The 14,457-nt window shown below is 46.7% G+C and overlaps 1 protein-coding gene across 1 annotated transcript in view; it reads left to right on the plus strand.

The window, feature by feature from the left end:
• The window catches only part of PLCD1 (phospholipase C delta 1), a gene marked incomplete at both ends in the record, with an annotated part of 44,945 nt that extends 32,980 nt beyond the window's left edge, over positions 1-11,965 (plus strand). Inside the window, 7 exons of the mRNA XM_080610763.1 lie at positions 3,180-3,347; positions 5,134-5,290; positions 7,111-7,227; positions 7,982-8,160; positions 8,672-8,804; positions 11,347-11,496; positions 11,874-11,965. Coding sequence (XP_080466889.1) covers positions 3,180-3,347; positions 5,134-5,290; positions 7,111-7,227; positions 7,982-8,160; positions 8,672-8,804; positions 11,347-11,496; positions 11,874-11,965 — 996 coding nt within the window. The remainder of the gene's footprint in view (positions 1-3,179; positions 3,348-5,133; positions 5,291-7,110; positions 7,228-7,981; positions 8,161-8,671; positions 8,805-11,346; positions 11,497-11,873) is intronic.
• Positions 11,966-14,457: the final 2,492 nt, after the last annotated feature.

Consider the following 14,457-nt stretch of genomic DNA (forward strand, 5'->3'; position numbering starts at 1 on the left):
GGGAAGAACTGATCCAGTCTCTGCTGCTGATTGCTTGTTGCGGGTCTTTCTACCCTATCACTGATTTGGAGATCACAGGGGTCTGCCAGGGCTCATTCCCCCTGTCCCTGCATTCCAGCTACAAATACTGCGAAAACCAGCCCCGGAACAAGACTAAAACAGTTTCCAACATTGCATGCGACTACTCAGCATATCAGGCATATCTGGAAACCTCTCCAGATTTTTGTTCCTGGACTTCCTTGTTTACAACAACAGCGGCTTTTAGTTTAACAGACCTGTCTTGGTAGGTGACCCTTAGGGACATGAGTCTGAGGCTTATGTTGGGAGTGCAGTGGCAGGAGCCTCTGCCATCCCATACCTCCACTGTCCCACCAGCTCTCCCATCCATTGCTGTGTCCGATGTCCCCATTCAACATCACTTTGAGCCATGCAGCTCAGAAACCAATTCCAGTATAGCAGTGGTAATGCAGGGATAAGCACAATGGAGCAGTGATGAGCTGAGTGTCTTCTGCCTCAGGCTAGAAATACTGAATATCACATGTAGGGGAACCAAGAGAGATGGAACAAGTGCATTTGTGTGTTTGTGTCTGCCTGTACCAGCCTATTTAAAACCTTGTTAAAGAAGACAAGCACTCAAATTTAGGACTTTGTTTCCTATTACCCATATTAAATGAAAGAAGACAATGTTTGGGACTGGCAGCTTCTACAGGGTGAATTCAGTGCAATACTACTATAGAATAGCAGGAAATGGAGATGAAAATACTTCATTTTGAGGTGAATTTCACCCCTCATTTTATATCGATAAGCTAATGCATCTCCTCTGGAGTTAGGTGGCACATGGACTGCTCTGCTTTGTAGGCTTGGTGGAATTTACATGCATAGGGGATACTACCTCTGCAGCACTGAGGACCCACTGCTGGGAGCCCTGATATGGGGTGTGGTGAGGAGACAAGCTGGAGGCTGTGTTGCTGTGCCTTCACTGCTGATGTATTCAGCCATGTAGGATGGTCTGTGCTGGAAATTACACCTCCCACTTGATGGATATGCTGCGGAGAAGCTGGGGAGAATGTGGAGAAGCTTAAAAGAGGGTAGTATCCCTTCTGGTAATTAAGAATCAAGCAATCTGCCCCAAATACCTTGTCTCTAGTTCTCTACTCTTGAGCTGTGAGATAAGGCAGTAGCACTTCTTATGGGATGCTAGAAAGCAGAGGCAGATAATATATTACATAGCAGGATGATATCTGCAGCCTATGAAGGACAAGGTCCCCAGTGCAATCCCTCCGATCTTGTCCATTTGGATTGTTGACTGAAGCCTCAAAACTCACACAGAACTGGATTTCACCTTCTTCCAGTAGGTGTTGTAGAAGAACAGTGAAGAGCTGGATGTTGAGGCAGGAGAGTGGGAAGAGACATATGAACAGCAGACTGATCTGAAACTCCAAAGATGATCCTACTCATTTCCCAGCCATGGATGTGAAGAGCTGTGAGGGTCGTAGCTCTCCCTGGAAGAGAGCTGAGGAGCTGGGAGGATGGAGGATTGTCTGGGGATGGGAAGAAGGATACTGCTATGCTCTGAATGCTCCTTTGGGCCTTTTATTCCCAGTAGCTAACTGGTGCTTTCCTTCCAGCTGCCTTTATGTAGCTTTTGAGTGTCAGGGAAAGTGCCCCAGTGTAAGCAGGTCATTTGTGGTAGCTGAATTAAAATGCTCTTGGCTGATTCCTCAGGTACCAATTTCAAATTTCAGCTCACACCAGGCTTTGTCCAGAGCTTTGGGGTGGTGAGGAGCTGGGCTGGTCACTGTAAAGATGTGATACAATTTGCTTGCACCCACAAAGGGGGAATTGTGTTCTTTGAAAATGCCTGTGCTGCTTTATAAAAGGTTCTTGGTTTTCCACAGCCCTGTCATTTGAGAATGGTGGGGTTTGTTGCTTTTGCTGTTGTGGAAAGGGCAAGTAGAGAGTGTTGCAGAGAAAAGTGGAACATGCTACACAGACTGAGGGCTATATTTGCTAATTCCAAGATTGCTTTTTTCTGGAGTACTAGCACCCTTCAAAGCCAGGAGTACTGAACACATCCAGGTGGCAACAAGTCTCTCACTTGACCTCACTGGAGGCTGCAGGGTTGAGGTGTGCTCCTGATTTTAATGCATAATTCTCTCAGTTAGAGACTGCACCCAGGCAGTCACCCTTCTCTCAGCACTCCTCCCTACTGCCAACATCACTGCTGCATCATTTGAGTTCAGTCAGCCCTCTCCAGGCTTCAGCCTTCCACAGTTAGATCTTGCACAAGAGATACATCACTGGTGTGGTGGTCTGCGAGCAACCGTGCACTGTTGGTGTGTTTCTACACCTGAGGGTTTTTTGTGGACTTTGAAAGAGGCTGGAGAGAGTTGACTCAGCACAACAAATATACTCCTTGGATTGGCTCAGAAGCCAGCTGTGTTATGTTGGCACATGCTGCTGCTTATGATTAGTGCTGTACCATAGTAGCAGTCACATGAGAAGCCCTTTTCAGAAAAGGAGGTATCTTTGGGAAGGGTCTGGAAACTCTTCCTTAGGCTGTCAGCACCTGAAGGTTCCACCTTAGGGTGCTGACAAGATCCTTTACATATTAAAATCCCACGTCTGCTTGGCAGAATACCTCTCCCCCCATTAAAATATCTAGTGGAGCAGAGGGCTGCACTGCTTCAGTCCCTGTGTGGCTGTCATAATTTCCAAGTTGTGCATGTGTTTATAACCATACATTGCACAGGCTGGGGTAGATTAAAATTCAGGGCTACTCAGAGGGGCAGAACAGTGCCATGAACAGCTCCCATGAGCCCTGACCTCCAGGCTTGGCCTTGTTTGCTGAGCCACATTCAGTTTTGAAAATAGTGTATTTTCATTGCCTCTGAACAGCACAACAATTTTAGTTGTGTAGTTGAGGGGAGGGTCAGCTCTGTATCAGAGGGGAATCAGTGGGCTCTATGGGGTCTTCAGACTCATGGCTTGTGATCTCAGAGTCTGGCCAGCGACAGGGCAAGAACTCTGGAAATAGAGACCTGTGTAACCACCAGTGACTGATGCAACTCCAAGAAGCCCTGGAGGTGCAGCTGAGGAGCTGTTATACCCTTGCTCCTTTAGGGTTGGCTAGAACCTTTTCTAATCACCAGCTATTTTGTACACTTTTCCTTGTGCAGCAGTTAAAAGGGAAGATCCTTGTGAAAGGTAAGAAGCTGAGCCGACACGAGGACCCTGCTGGAACAAATGGGAACAACAACCTGGAGGCAGAGGATGTCTCTGATGAAGATGAAGCAGCTGAAATAGAAGATGAATCTGTGAAGACTGAGATACAGCAGAAGGGGAAGGTAAGTAAAAGAATTAACTGAGTCCTGAAAAGGGGCAGACCTGGAAAGACAGAAAAGCTATGAACAAGATCTTTACCAGTTGCAATGGCTCTGAAACCCTGCATGTGGAAATCCTGTTTTGTTAGCCTGTCCCATGACTCATGCTGGGAAACAACTTTATAGGTGGATTTTGTATCATGCCTAAAAAGAAAAAAAAAAGAAAAAACAAACCAATTAAAATATGCTTTTAATATGTTCCCTACTAAGACAGTTTTCAGTGTGGTTTTGGCTACTCCGCTGGGGATATGTAAGGGTGAATTGTTGAAATAGCTGGAGCTAAGAATCCTGGTCCTTGCTCACCTTAATGATCTCTGTCCCAAGCACAAACAGAGATCTTGCAGAGCCAGCCAAGCATGAAGGTTGGCTTCTTTCCTTAAAATGAGGCTGGAGGACCCTTCAGCTGGGATAGACCATGTAGCATTTCTGGAAGCAGTGGAAGGGCACATGTTCAATCTGTCTCTGCCTGATTTCCAGAAATCTATTTGTCATGGGAGCATTATGACTTTGTTTATTACCAGAGACTAGTGCTTTTCTAGCCACATTTTGGAAAATACTTGCACCCTCACTGGCCATGTGTTTCTGAACAGGAGGAAGGAGGGAAGGGAGAGCTATGAATCTATGGGGAAGGGGTGGTGGGTTACCAAAGCAATTGGAATTACCATTTTGGGAAGAAAATGCTGGCCTTTACACTAGTGTTTTACTCCCTCATGTGTGGACATTCATTTTTCCAGACTGTAGGCCACTCAACCAGGTTCATAGGAGATGTAAATACATTCAATCCCACAGACAGAAAAGCTGATTGACACTGCCTCTGGATCTGGTCTGATCTATGCTTCCCTTTGCTGATTTGCTCACTCTTTGAGGATCTTCTTTCTTTCTCTGAACTGTAATCAACAATGTGTATAATTTTGAAGTCTGTCATTTTCTTTTCTTGCCTCTAATGGGAGCTGATGTCTAACATTTCACTCTTGCACCAATGAACGTGGCTGTGGAGTAGGAGGCATCAAAGCATTGTAAGAGATTTCTAGTTCAAGAGGGAAAAGGCCCAAGCTCTGTGGAGGCAAAAACATCCTTCACTTTCCCTTATTTCCAGGTTTCCATGCTTGGGACCAAGACAGTAGAGAAACCTCATTGCTAAGACTCTGTTGCAAAATTTAGCAAGTGGAGACAGCCATTGATGCTGAAATACAAGTGGTAATGCAGACAGCAGCAGAAAGGGTATCCCACCAACAAAGAGAGAATCCAGATGGAGAGCATCATGCAACAAGGGTGCTGGGACAGCAAAGCATCTGTTGTGTGAATTCCTCTCTTAGCTCTCCACTACAGACTAATTGGGTTGGTTGCTACTGTGTTTGTAGCCCTAATCACTTGTGAGTTGCGATAGTCAAGTTGAAATACTCATTCATATAATAACATGCAAATAAATGCAGAAGGAGGGATGGCTCAGATGAAATATTCTTAGTAGTAACACTTGGGAAGTAAGTTATACTATTGGACAGGCCAAGATGGGCCTGAGAGGAAGTGACACGCTGAGAGGTGGGATTAGAACTCCATGCAGGGCAAGGCATATGGCAAGGGCAGCCTGCCCCTTTTCCATCCTCTTTTTGCATAGGGGTGCACTGAGTGTTGATAGTGTGCACCGTTTTCATGTGAAGATGGTGGAGAAGAGAAGCCTCAGGCATCCTAGACAAAACATGATTATTATGTTTAAGTATGACTGCAGAAACTCTTGTTCTTCTGCTTCTAGAGCGACACCTTGAAGCTGGCCAAGGAACTGTCAGATACAGTTGTCTACTGCAAGAGTGTCCATTTCAATGGCTTTGAGGACCCCAGTCATCCTCAGGCTTTCTATGAGATGTCATCGTTCACGGAGAGCAAAGCTCTGAAATTAGCCCAGGAGTCTGGTATGTATGTTCTGCCCTGGCAAAAGGCCATCCTCCGTCCCAGTCCCCCATAAAGGAACAGTGGTTAAGCACAAGGAAAAGCAAACCTGAAAGACAAGGATTATGATCTCTTTGGTTATGCATGTCACTGAGAAAGTGGAAATAACTTAGTATCATAGAGGCTTTTACCAAGAAGAGCATTTTATACAGGTAGTTCACATTTCGCTAGACTCACTAGGCAGAGGAGCAGTATACATAAAGCAGCAACAATTTAGCTGGCGAATGAAGTTGCTAAGCCACTGTCCATTGTATTTGAAAAATCCTGGCAGTCAGGTGAAGTTCCCGATGACTGGAAATAGGGAAATATAACCCCCATTTTCAAGAAGGGGAAAATGGATGACCCGGGGAATTACAGACCAGTCAGCCTCACCTCTGTGCCTGGCAGAATCTTGGAGCAAATTCTCCTGGAAGGCATGCTAAGGCACATGAAAAACAGCAAGGTGCTTGGTGACAGCCAGCATGGCTTCACTAAGGGGAAATCCTGCCTGACCAATTTGGTGGCCTTCTATGATGGGGCTACAAAACTGATGGACAGGGGCAGAGCAGTTGACGTCATCTACCTGGACTTGTGCAAAGCGCTCGACACTGTCCCACACGACATCCTTGTCTCTAAATTGGAGAGACATCAATTTGATGGGTGGACCACTCGGTGGATAAAGAACTGGCTGGATGGCTGCACGCAAAGAGTCATGGTCAAGTGGTCCGTGTCCGGCTGGAGACCGGTAACGAGTGGTGTCCCTCAGGGATCGGTGTTGGGACTGGTCTTGTTCAACATCTTTGTCGGTGACATGGACAGTGGGATTGAGTGCGCCCTCAGCACGTTTTCCAATGACACCAAGCTGTGTGGTTCAGTTGATATGGCAGAGGGAAGGGATGCCATCCAGAGGGACCTCGACACGCTTGTGAGGTGGGCTGATGCCAACCTTATGAAGTTTAACCATGACAAGTGCAAGGTCCTACACCTGGGTCAGAGCAATCCCAGGCACGGCTACAGGTTGGGCAGAGAAGAGATTCAGAGCAGCCCTGCAGAGAAGGACTTGGGGGTGTTGGTCGATGAGAAAATGAACATGAGCCAGCTTCAGTGTGCGCTCACAGCCCAGAAAGCCAACCGTACCCTGGGCTGCATCAAAAGGAGCATGACCAGCAGGTCAAAGGAGGTGATCCTGCCCCTCTGCTCTCATGAGATCCCACTTGGGAGTATTGTCTACAGTTCTGGTGTCCTCAACATAAAAAGGACATGGAACTGTTGGAACAAGTCCAGAGGAGGGCCACGAGGATGATCAGGGGACTGGAGCACCTCCCATATGGAGACAGGCTGAGAAAGTTGGGGCTGTTCAGCCTGGAGAAGAGAAGGCTGCGTGGAGACCTCATAGCAGCCTTCCAGTATCTGAAGGGGGCCTACAAGGATGCTGGGGAGGGACTGTTCATCAGGGATTGTAGTGATAGGACAAGGGGTAATGGGTTCAAACTTAAGCAGGGGAAGTTTAGATTGGATCTAAGGAAGAAATTTTTGCTGTAAGGGTGGGTGAGGCACTGGAATGGGTTGCCCAGGGAAGTTGTGAATGCTCCATCCCTGGCGGTGTTCAAGGCCAGGTTGGATGAGGCCTTGGGTGGCATGGTTTAGTGTGGGGTGTCCCTGCCCATGGCAGGGGGGTTGGAACTAGATGATCTCAAGGTCCTTTCCAACCCTGACTATTCTATGATTCTATGATTCTATAACAAGAGGAGACAAAATTAGCTGCTAACACTAAAAGGGCCATTTTCTTCCATTTTTTCTGTAGCAACCAGTTTTATTCATCACAATGTCAGGCACCTGAGCCGGATCTACCCTGCAGGCTGGAGGACAGATTCTTCCAACTACAACCCCATTGACTTGTGGAACGTCGGCTGCCAGATTGGTGGGTGCAAGTGGGATGTCAGAGAGGGTCACCCAGGCCGGCTCACCCATGGCCTGGCTATGGAGGGGCTTCAGTTGATGTAGATGTGTGATCTCAAGCCCTTTGCAGGCAGAGAGGCTCAATGGTCACTGGGAGAGGTCAGCTTTTCAGCCAATGCTCAATGACTTTTCATAGACAATTTTCTGGCCCACCTCAAAACTGTTAGGAGAACCTTTTCTGTATATCTATTTTGGTCACAGCTTCTGTACTTCTACACAAAGAGTTCAAACATGTGGAACTCTGTGTTCTAACCAACAGAGGCATCAATGTCCCTCAGGATGGCAAATGAAAATAGGCATATCTGGGCTGGAAAGGAGGTTTTATAATGAGGCTAAGTATCCAGAGAAAAGATCTGAGAAGGATTTGCTGGCTTCACTGCAGGTGGTCACTCCTTCAGCACAGAAATAAATAGGTTTATCTAAAACATGCAGTTGCTCAACCAGGTGACATAAATTCAATATAGGACACTTTTTGATCCTGGTGAAGGCAGGAGGACAAATGAGACGGCTGTGATGGCTCCTCCTGCCTCTAACGTCTCTGCAGGAAGTCCTCTGGGGTAGCAGGCTGTGAGGGTCAGAGTTTATCACTGTTCTTTGAAGTGTGGAAAAGCAAATGTTTATGTCCATGAAGTGCAATTTCGTGTGAACAGAATTAGTATAAAAAGATTACCATTGATTTATCTGGAAGCAACTGAATTTATCTATTTATGTTGCAGTTGCCCTAAATTTCCAGACAGCAGGCACAGAAATGGATGTCTACCAGGGTCGATTCCAGGACAATGGGTTTTCTGGGTATGTCTTAAAGCCGGAATTCCTCCGGGATGAGCAAACCAAATTCAATCCAAAATCCATCACAGAAGGAACATGGGGGACAAAGAAGAAGCTTCTGCTTAAAGTAAGAATAGAAGTTGGAAACTGTCTCAGTAGCATCCACCTTCAGGGGGGCATGTAGGTTATACCTTCTTCTTCTCCTGGCCAGCTGTATCTCAACCCTGCTGATTTCCCACTGCTGGGTTTCTGCTTCAGTCCTGCATGGGCTTTCATCCTCAGGGACTTACATATTTAATGTTTGGCAATAGGAGAGGTTAATGACAATATTCACTGTCATTACACAAACATAAGGCAGACATGCAGTCAACAGTCACCACTGTTGTTTACAAGTATCATCTAATCACTGTGGGGACAGTTAGAAAATTGCCTGTCTCTTAGCCAGCTGGCTGGGCTGGAGCAATGCTCCTAAGGTGCTTTGGCTCATGACAACTTCATCTGAAGGATGTCACTCATTCTGAAAGATCATCAACAGCTTGTTGTAGCAGGTCCTGCACTCCTGGAGAAGGAGAAGGAAGTTTGCCAGGGAGCCCCCTCTCCTAATGATGACCTGACCTCCTCCTCTGTTTCGTACACAGATCATCTCTGGTCAGCAGCTGCCCAAGGTGAACAAAAGCAAAAACTCCATTGTTGATCCTAAAGTAACAATTGAGATCCATGGTGTCCAACAGGATAACAACAAGAAGCAGACCAAAGTCATTGAAAACAATGGTAAGGGGTTTTGTTCCATGCAGTGCTCCCATGGGGCAGTAAACCTTTCATTTTATGTAGCAAAGTGTTCCTTGCCAAGACTGCTGCCCTGTGGCCAGGCTTGCTCAGGTGCACCCAAGCCTCCCCACGCTAGGCAGTGTCACAGGCTCACAAAAGATGCTAACTCAAGTTGCTCAGAGCGTTGCCCAGATGAATTTCGAGTATCTCAAAGGATGGAGGTTCCTCAGACTTTCTAGGCTCTCTCAAGTGATCCCGTCTTTGACTGAACTCATGATAAGATATCCCTATGCTTAACCAGAAATTTCCCTGTTGCAATTTGTGCTTATTATGCATTAAGCTTTTTGCTGTACATCTGTAAGAGCATGGCTCTATCTTCTCTATAAGGGGGTAGTGGAAGAGGGCAATAATAACCGTAGCCTTGGAAACTTGACATCTTCTCATATATAACATAGTCTGTACAAAAGAAGAACATTTCCTTCAACTCAGAGCCCCCTCATAAGGCAGGGATGGTGCATCTGCTCATTCTTTTGCCCAAAGTGGCACAAACTAACACACATCACAGCAATATTACAGGTGAGGGATGAAAGCCATAAGCCCCCACCTCCAAAGAGCCTGGCTCAAGCCTTACCCACCACTGACGTCGGAGATCTCAGACATTGCACTTAGCTGTGGGCCATTTCTTATCGGTCAAACATGGCTGGGATTTCTCTCTGTGCAGTGAATATTGGGGCCTTCTGAGTTTACAGAGGGCAAGTTCAGCGAGGCAGTAGGGGTCTGAGAAATCAGTCATTACCCTCCTGCTGACAAACACACAGGTGCACACACACACCGCTGTTCTGTGTGGAGTAAGAGCCAAGTGCTAGAAAGCCAATGCGTATTTTCCTCCCTGCTAACAATGTTTCCCTTTTCCTCTTTCCTATTTGAGTAAATCTGGCCTGGCTCCTAAAGCTCATGGCCATTTCCGTTACCTACATTGATTTTTACAATGCCTTGAGTGAAAGCTGCATAGGGAATGTTTCAGACTGGCCAGGCTTGTTCCCTAGGGCTGCTCAGCACACCCTGCCCCACAGCCAGTCCCTGGCTGGCTGGAGTGATACTGGGGTGATGCTGGAGGGAGTGTTCTTAATGGAAAGTGAATCAAACAATGAAAACATCAGTGTTGGAAAGAGGCAGCTGCAGTGAGGGGGTTGCCTTTCATGGGCTGAGGTTTCAGATATGTGACATGCTTCAGCAGTTCACCTGGTTTGATGTTTTATGGTTGGACTTAGTCTTAAGGGTCTTTTCCAACCTAAATGATTCCATGATTCTATGATTCTGTGTTGGTGGGACTGAAGAAGGGGCTATGGGCACAGATCAGGTCATAGCAGAGCAGCCGCGGAACTCGAGAAGCTGTGAAAACCTGCTGGCTCAGCAGCTCTGAGCATCCCACCAAGGCTCTGAGATGGGCTGAAAATCCTCCCTAGAGGATCAGTACAGTGAAACTACTGTCCTAGGGCTGATGCCTTTCCCTTGACTTTTGTGATTTCTGCTCCCATGGAATCAGCAACACTGTTTTTTTCCCAAGGATGAAGGGAGTGATGAGCAGATGTGTATTTTCTGAACAGTCCGGTTAATTTAAACAATGAAAGTCCAAATAAAGTGCACCAGCATGGGTATTTTGCTATGGGACTGTCCACAGGCCCATCTCAGCATCTTCAGGGTCAGATGAAAGATCCCTGTTTCCTGCAGAATCAACTACACGTCCTCTATGAACAGCTGACATTTTGCTGTTCTTGGGCTGATGCCAGAAGGGTTTCAAACAAGGTGTCCTCTCCTCCTCTTTTTTTCTGGGGAGTGGTTTATGGACACTGCAGAGAGCACCCACTGTGACCTGGAGAGAGAGCACTGAGCTTGCTCTTCACCTCCCACCTGATGTGACGGTCTCTGGTTTTGTTTGCTTTGTGAGTCCAGACCACAAGATCCTTATCCATAACAGAAGTAGGGCTCGTCTGGCTGTCTCAGTCACTGCCCTTACACGGGGGGACATAAAACATTTTGTCCGTAGACTTGATGACGCTTTTGTAATCATTAACCTTTCTCGCAGATACGGAAACTGAGGCACTGTGTAGTGACAGTTGGGTGTACTCCAGCACTCAGTGAGGCTGCTACAATACAAAGGCACAGTTCTCCTTTCTGCTCTTCTCTGGTTTAGGGCTGCAAAAGTTTGCAGGTGGTCCAGTGTCAACCAGAGACATCCATGTGTCAGCCACTGAGAGCATGTAGAGCAGAGCTGAGTTCACCTCCCTCCTGCTTCTCATTGCCTTCTTGGACCGTGATGCTGAGGTCTGCAGTGAGCAGCCTAAGCTAAGATTTATTAATACCAGGTAGCAAATCAGAGCTGGGAACAATGTTCTCAGCCCTGGCTATGACCTTTGGCTTCGGTCAGGCAAAGTCTCCATCCATTTGCAAGCAACTCTGGCTGCCATCCTTGCTTGTGAGCATCTCTTGCTTCTTCCCTTGTTTGTGAAAAGCTCTGACCATCATTCTTGTCTATGTTGCCCAGGCTTTAACCCAAAATGGGATGAAGAGTTTACATTTGACATAGAGATCCCTGCACTTGCCCTGGTCCGGTTTGTGGTGGAAGACTTTGACATGTCGACCAAGAATGACTTCATTGGGCAGTACACCCTTCCCTTCACCAGTTTGAAGCAAGGTAAGGCCCTACTGCCTGTTCCTCACAACAGCGAGCCTTTGGGAAGCTCCAGTGTCCCAGAGGAGTGATCCACATCCGTCACACCTCAGGCCAGAATAGGTCCCCTCTCTGAGGTATGGGCAAAATGATAAATGGTTTATCAGGCGGCTGTTAACACCGTCTCTGGGGAAGGGAGCCCCTTGTCACCAGTGGCCTTGGGCACAATACATCACTACCAATGCTCAGAGCCATGCCTCTCAAACCTACCTGTTCTGTGGGGTACTGAGAGCAAAATGCTCTGAGACAGAGGAGATGTTTTTGCAGAGTCTTGGCAAATGCTACCAAATATTTTTCCAGCTGGACTAAAGGCCACTTTCCATCTGTCTCTCTGCTTCCAGGTTACCGCCACATCCATCTTCTAACCAAGAACGGAGACCCGTACTCCTCCTCCACCCTCTTTGTGTACATCAATATTGAGGACTGTAATTAGCAGCTCAGCTCTTTCACAGTGAACCTCATTATGGATGTAGAAGGAATTCAGCATGTGAAGTCTGCCAATGCCAGGGTCCCATCAAATCCCCAGCACATTCTCTGGAGCAGCCCATGGTGCTCCACAGGACCCCTGATGTGAGATAACTATCAACCTTCTTCAGTGTGCTGGAAACATCCTGATGCTGCTGTTGAGACTAATCCTTTTGTACCTGTTCGACCAATCCAGCTGTGGTTTTAGTTCACTTAGTGTGTGATTTTTTAATTTTGCTTTTAATGAGAGGATAGGAACTCCTTTTTAGCAAAATACAGCTCTTGGGGTGGGTTTGGTCAGACATCTGGACAAGCACCCGCCCTACCACTGACATCAGTGGCCAGATGCCAGGTGACTTCTTGCAGCTTCAGATGTCAGCCGTGTTTCACCGTATGAAGTCTTAAACAGGGATGCGATTCTCCTCTTTCCTGTTACAGATTTAAAAAGAGAGCTGCACTACAAAGCCCCATGTTATATAACTCTGCTTCCCTTTTGTATTATAATGAAAAATACATGAACACTACTCCGCCTGTGTGCCTGGCTCTCGGCCAGGGCTCTTTGCAATCACAGCCTCGCTCTGCTCCTCTGAAGGAGAAAGAAGCTGCCGAACGGCAGAATTCCCTCTAACCCAAAGCGAAACCCGCTCAAAGGGACCTCAGAAAATGTCTTTTGTCGGTGTCAGTGGAAATACGCCCAACTGACCGGAGGGCTTTTTAAAAAATGCAGTAGATCTTTCTTTGTTTGTATTTTTATAGAAAAACGTCATTTTTTAACACAGAGGAAGTGGCGGTAGGAGCTGTTGTAAATGTTAGCCTGGCCCACTTGCACTGTAGAGGTAACCTAGCACAGACAGACAAGAGTGTTTTGAACAGCAACAGAGTATTTATGGCAACAAGTGATTTTTCTTCAAGTACAAAGTTAAGGGAATATTGTTGAAATAAAATAATATATATTTTGCAGTGCCAACTATGTTACTAACAGTATGTTAGAATATTAAAACAATCTGGAAAAATCCAGTTACTTGTCACTGTTTGCCTTGTTGTCTTACTTGAATGCAGCTCACATGAAGTTGGAGACAGACCTGCTTAAGTTCTTCAAGCTATCAGGCTTTCGGGGTTTTTCCATGCCCAGTGGTGGAGAGGACAGGCTGCTATCAAAGAGGTTAATGTCCCTCTAAATCTATTCCATTCCCTGCTTATTTTTGAGTCCAGAATAGCCTGGATTTAGTAGTCCTTGGGCCCACAGCAAAACCGGGTTTCATTTAGTCCTACCTGGAGTTTCTTATGCTGCAGTTTTCCTTGCTGGACACATTGAAGTTTCCTCTTCACTACAGTGTTATGTGATGTTGTAAACCATTGCCAGATTAAATGTGAATTATATCTACAACTCAAAGGTTCATACTGAATTAACAACCAAGAGTTCAAGAGTGGCAGAAGCCACCAAGGCTGAACAGGGTGTCCTGCAGTGCCAGGAGCTCTTTCTCAGCTCACCTCTGGGATGGGGTGTTTGAATCAGGAGACCCATTTGAAGGCCAAAGCTGGAGCATCCTTGACTCCAGCTCAGGGTGAGTCAGATTAACCTGCTGAGCTGACTGAAAGCAAATTATTTGTGGTTTGGTGTCGCAGGATTAGACTTCAGTGGATTATTGAGCTAAACCAGCCCTCAGCTGCCTGCTGTAGTCAGCACCAGAGAACTGGGGGACAGGGAGTGGAGAGAGATGTGAGGCAGGACTACACTATCCAGGGCCAGAGTGAGCTTATATAGACAACACAGAGAGGCCAGGAGTTTGTCTGCTTGTTGTGCACTTACATAAAAGTAGGCAAGATCAGTGGGAAAAGAGAACATCTCTCATCAGGTAGGCACAGCTGGGGGAAAAATACTGCAGCCAGGTGGAAAGTAGCTGTGATGGAGACGGAATGAACCAGAGCATGATAGATAATGCTGCAAGGTCTCCTATCTCCCCAAAGGAAGGAGCATGGTCCATGCTGTTATCATAGGACATCATCTCTGAGTAGATTAGGAAGTGCTGGAGTCCCACTATAAGGAAGAGCTCTGGTGTAAAGAGCAGCAGAAATAGGACATGGCCCACCAGACACCACAACAAAAGCAGCAAGTGGCATGAAAAGGAGAATGTGGGTGAGAATCCTCCCTTCAGAAATCAGGCGCAGAGAGTAAAAACAAGTCTCCCAATGAGGAGAGGAGAACAGCAGCAGTTTACAATGGTCCAAATACCAGAAGGCTCTATCATCTGTAAAATCCCATTCTGGTTTCCAAGTCCTGGCAGAAGCGCTCCTCTCAAGTGTTGGTGAGCATGGTGGCAGCAGGAACTAAAGCCATTTGTAGCAAAGTGGCCTGATCTCCATAACCTGACTGTATTTCTGCTCATCTCCATTTGATTACATGATGCTCATCAGTCCCACACCCAGGGCTGATAGGTGGCACTGGTGCCTTTTATGAAG

This window comes from Psittacula echo (genome assembly GCF_963264785.1).
Source record: "Psittacula echo genome assembly, chromosome: 2".
Taxonomy (NCBI): domain Eukaryota; kingdom Metazoa; phylum Chordata; class Aves; order Psittaciformes; family Psittacidae; genus Psittacula; species Psittacula echo.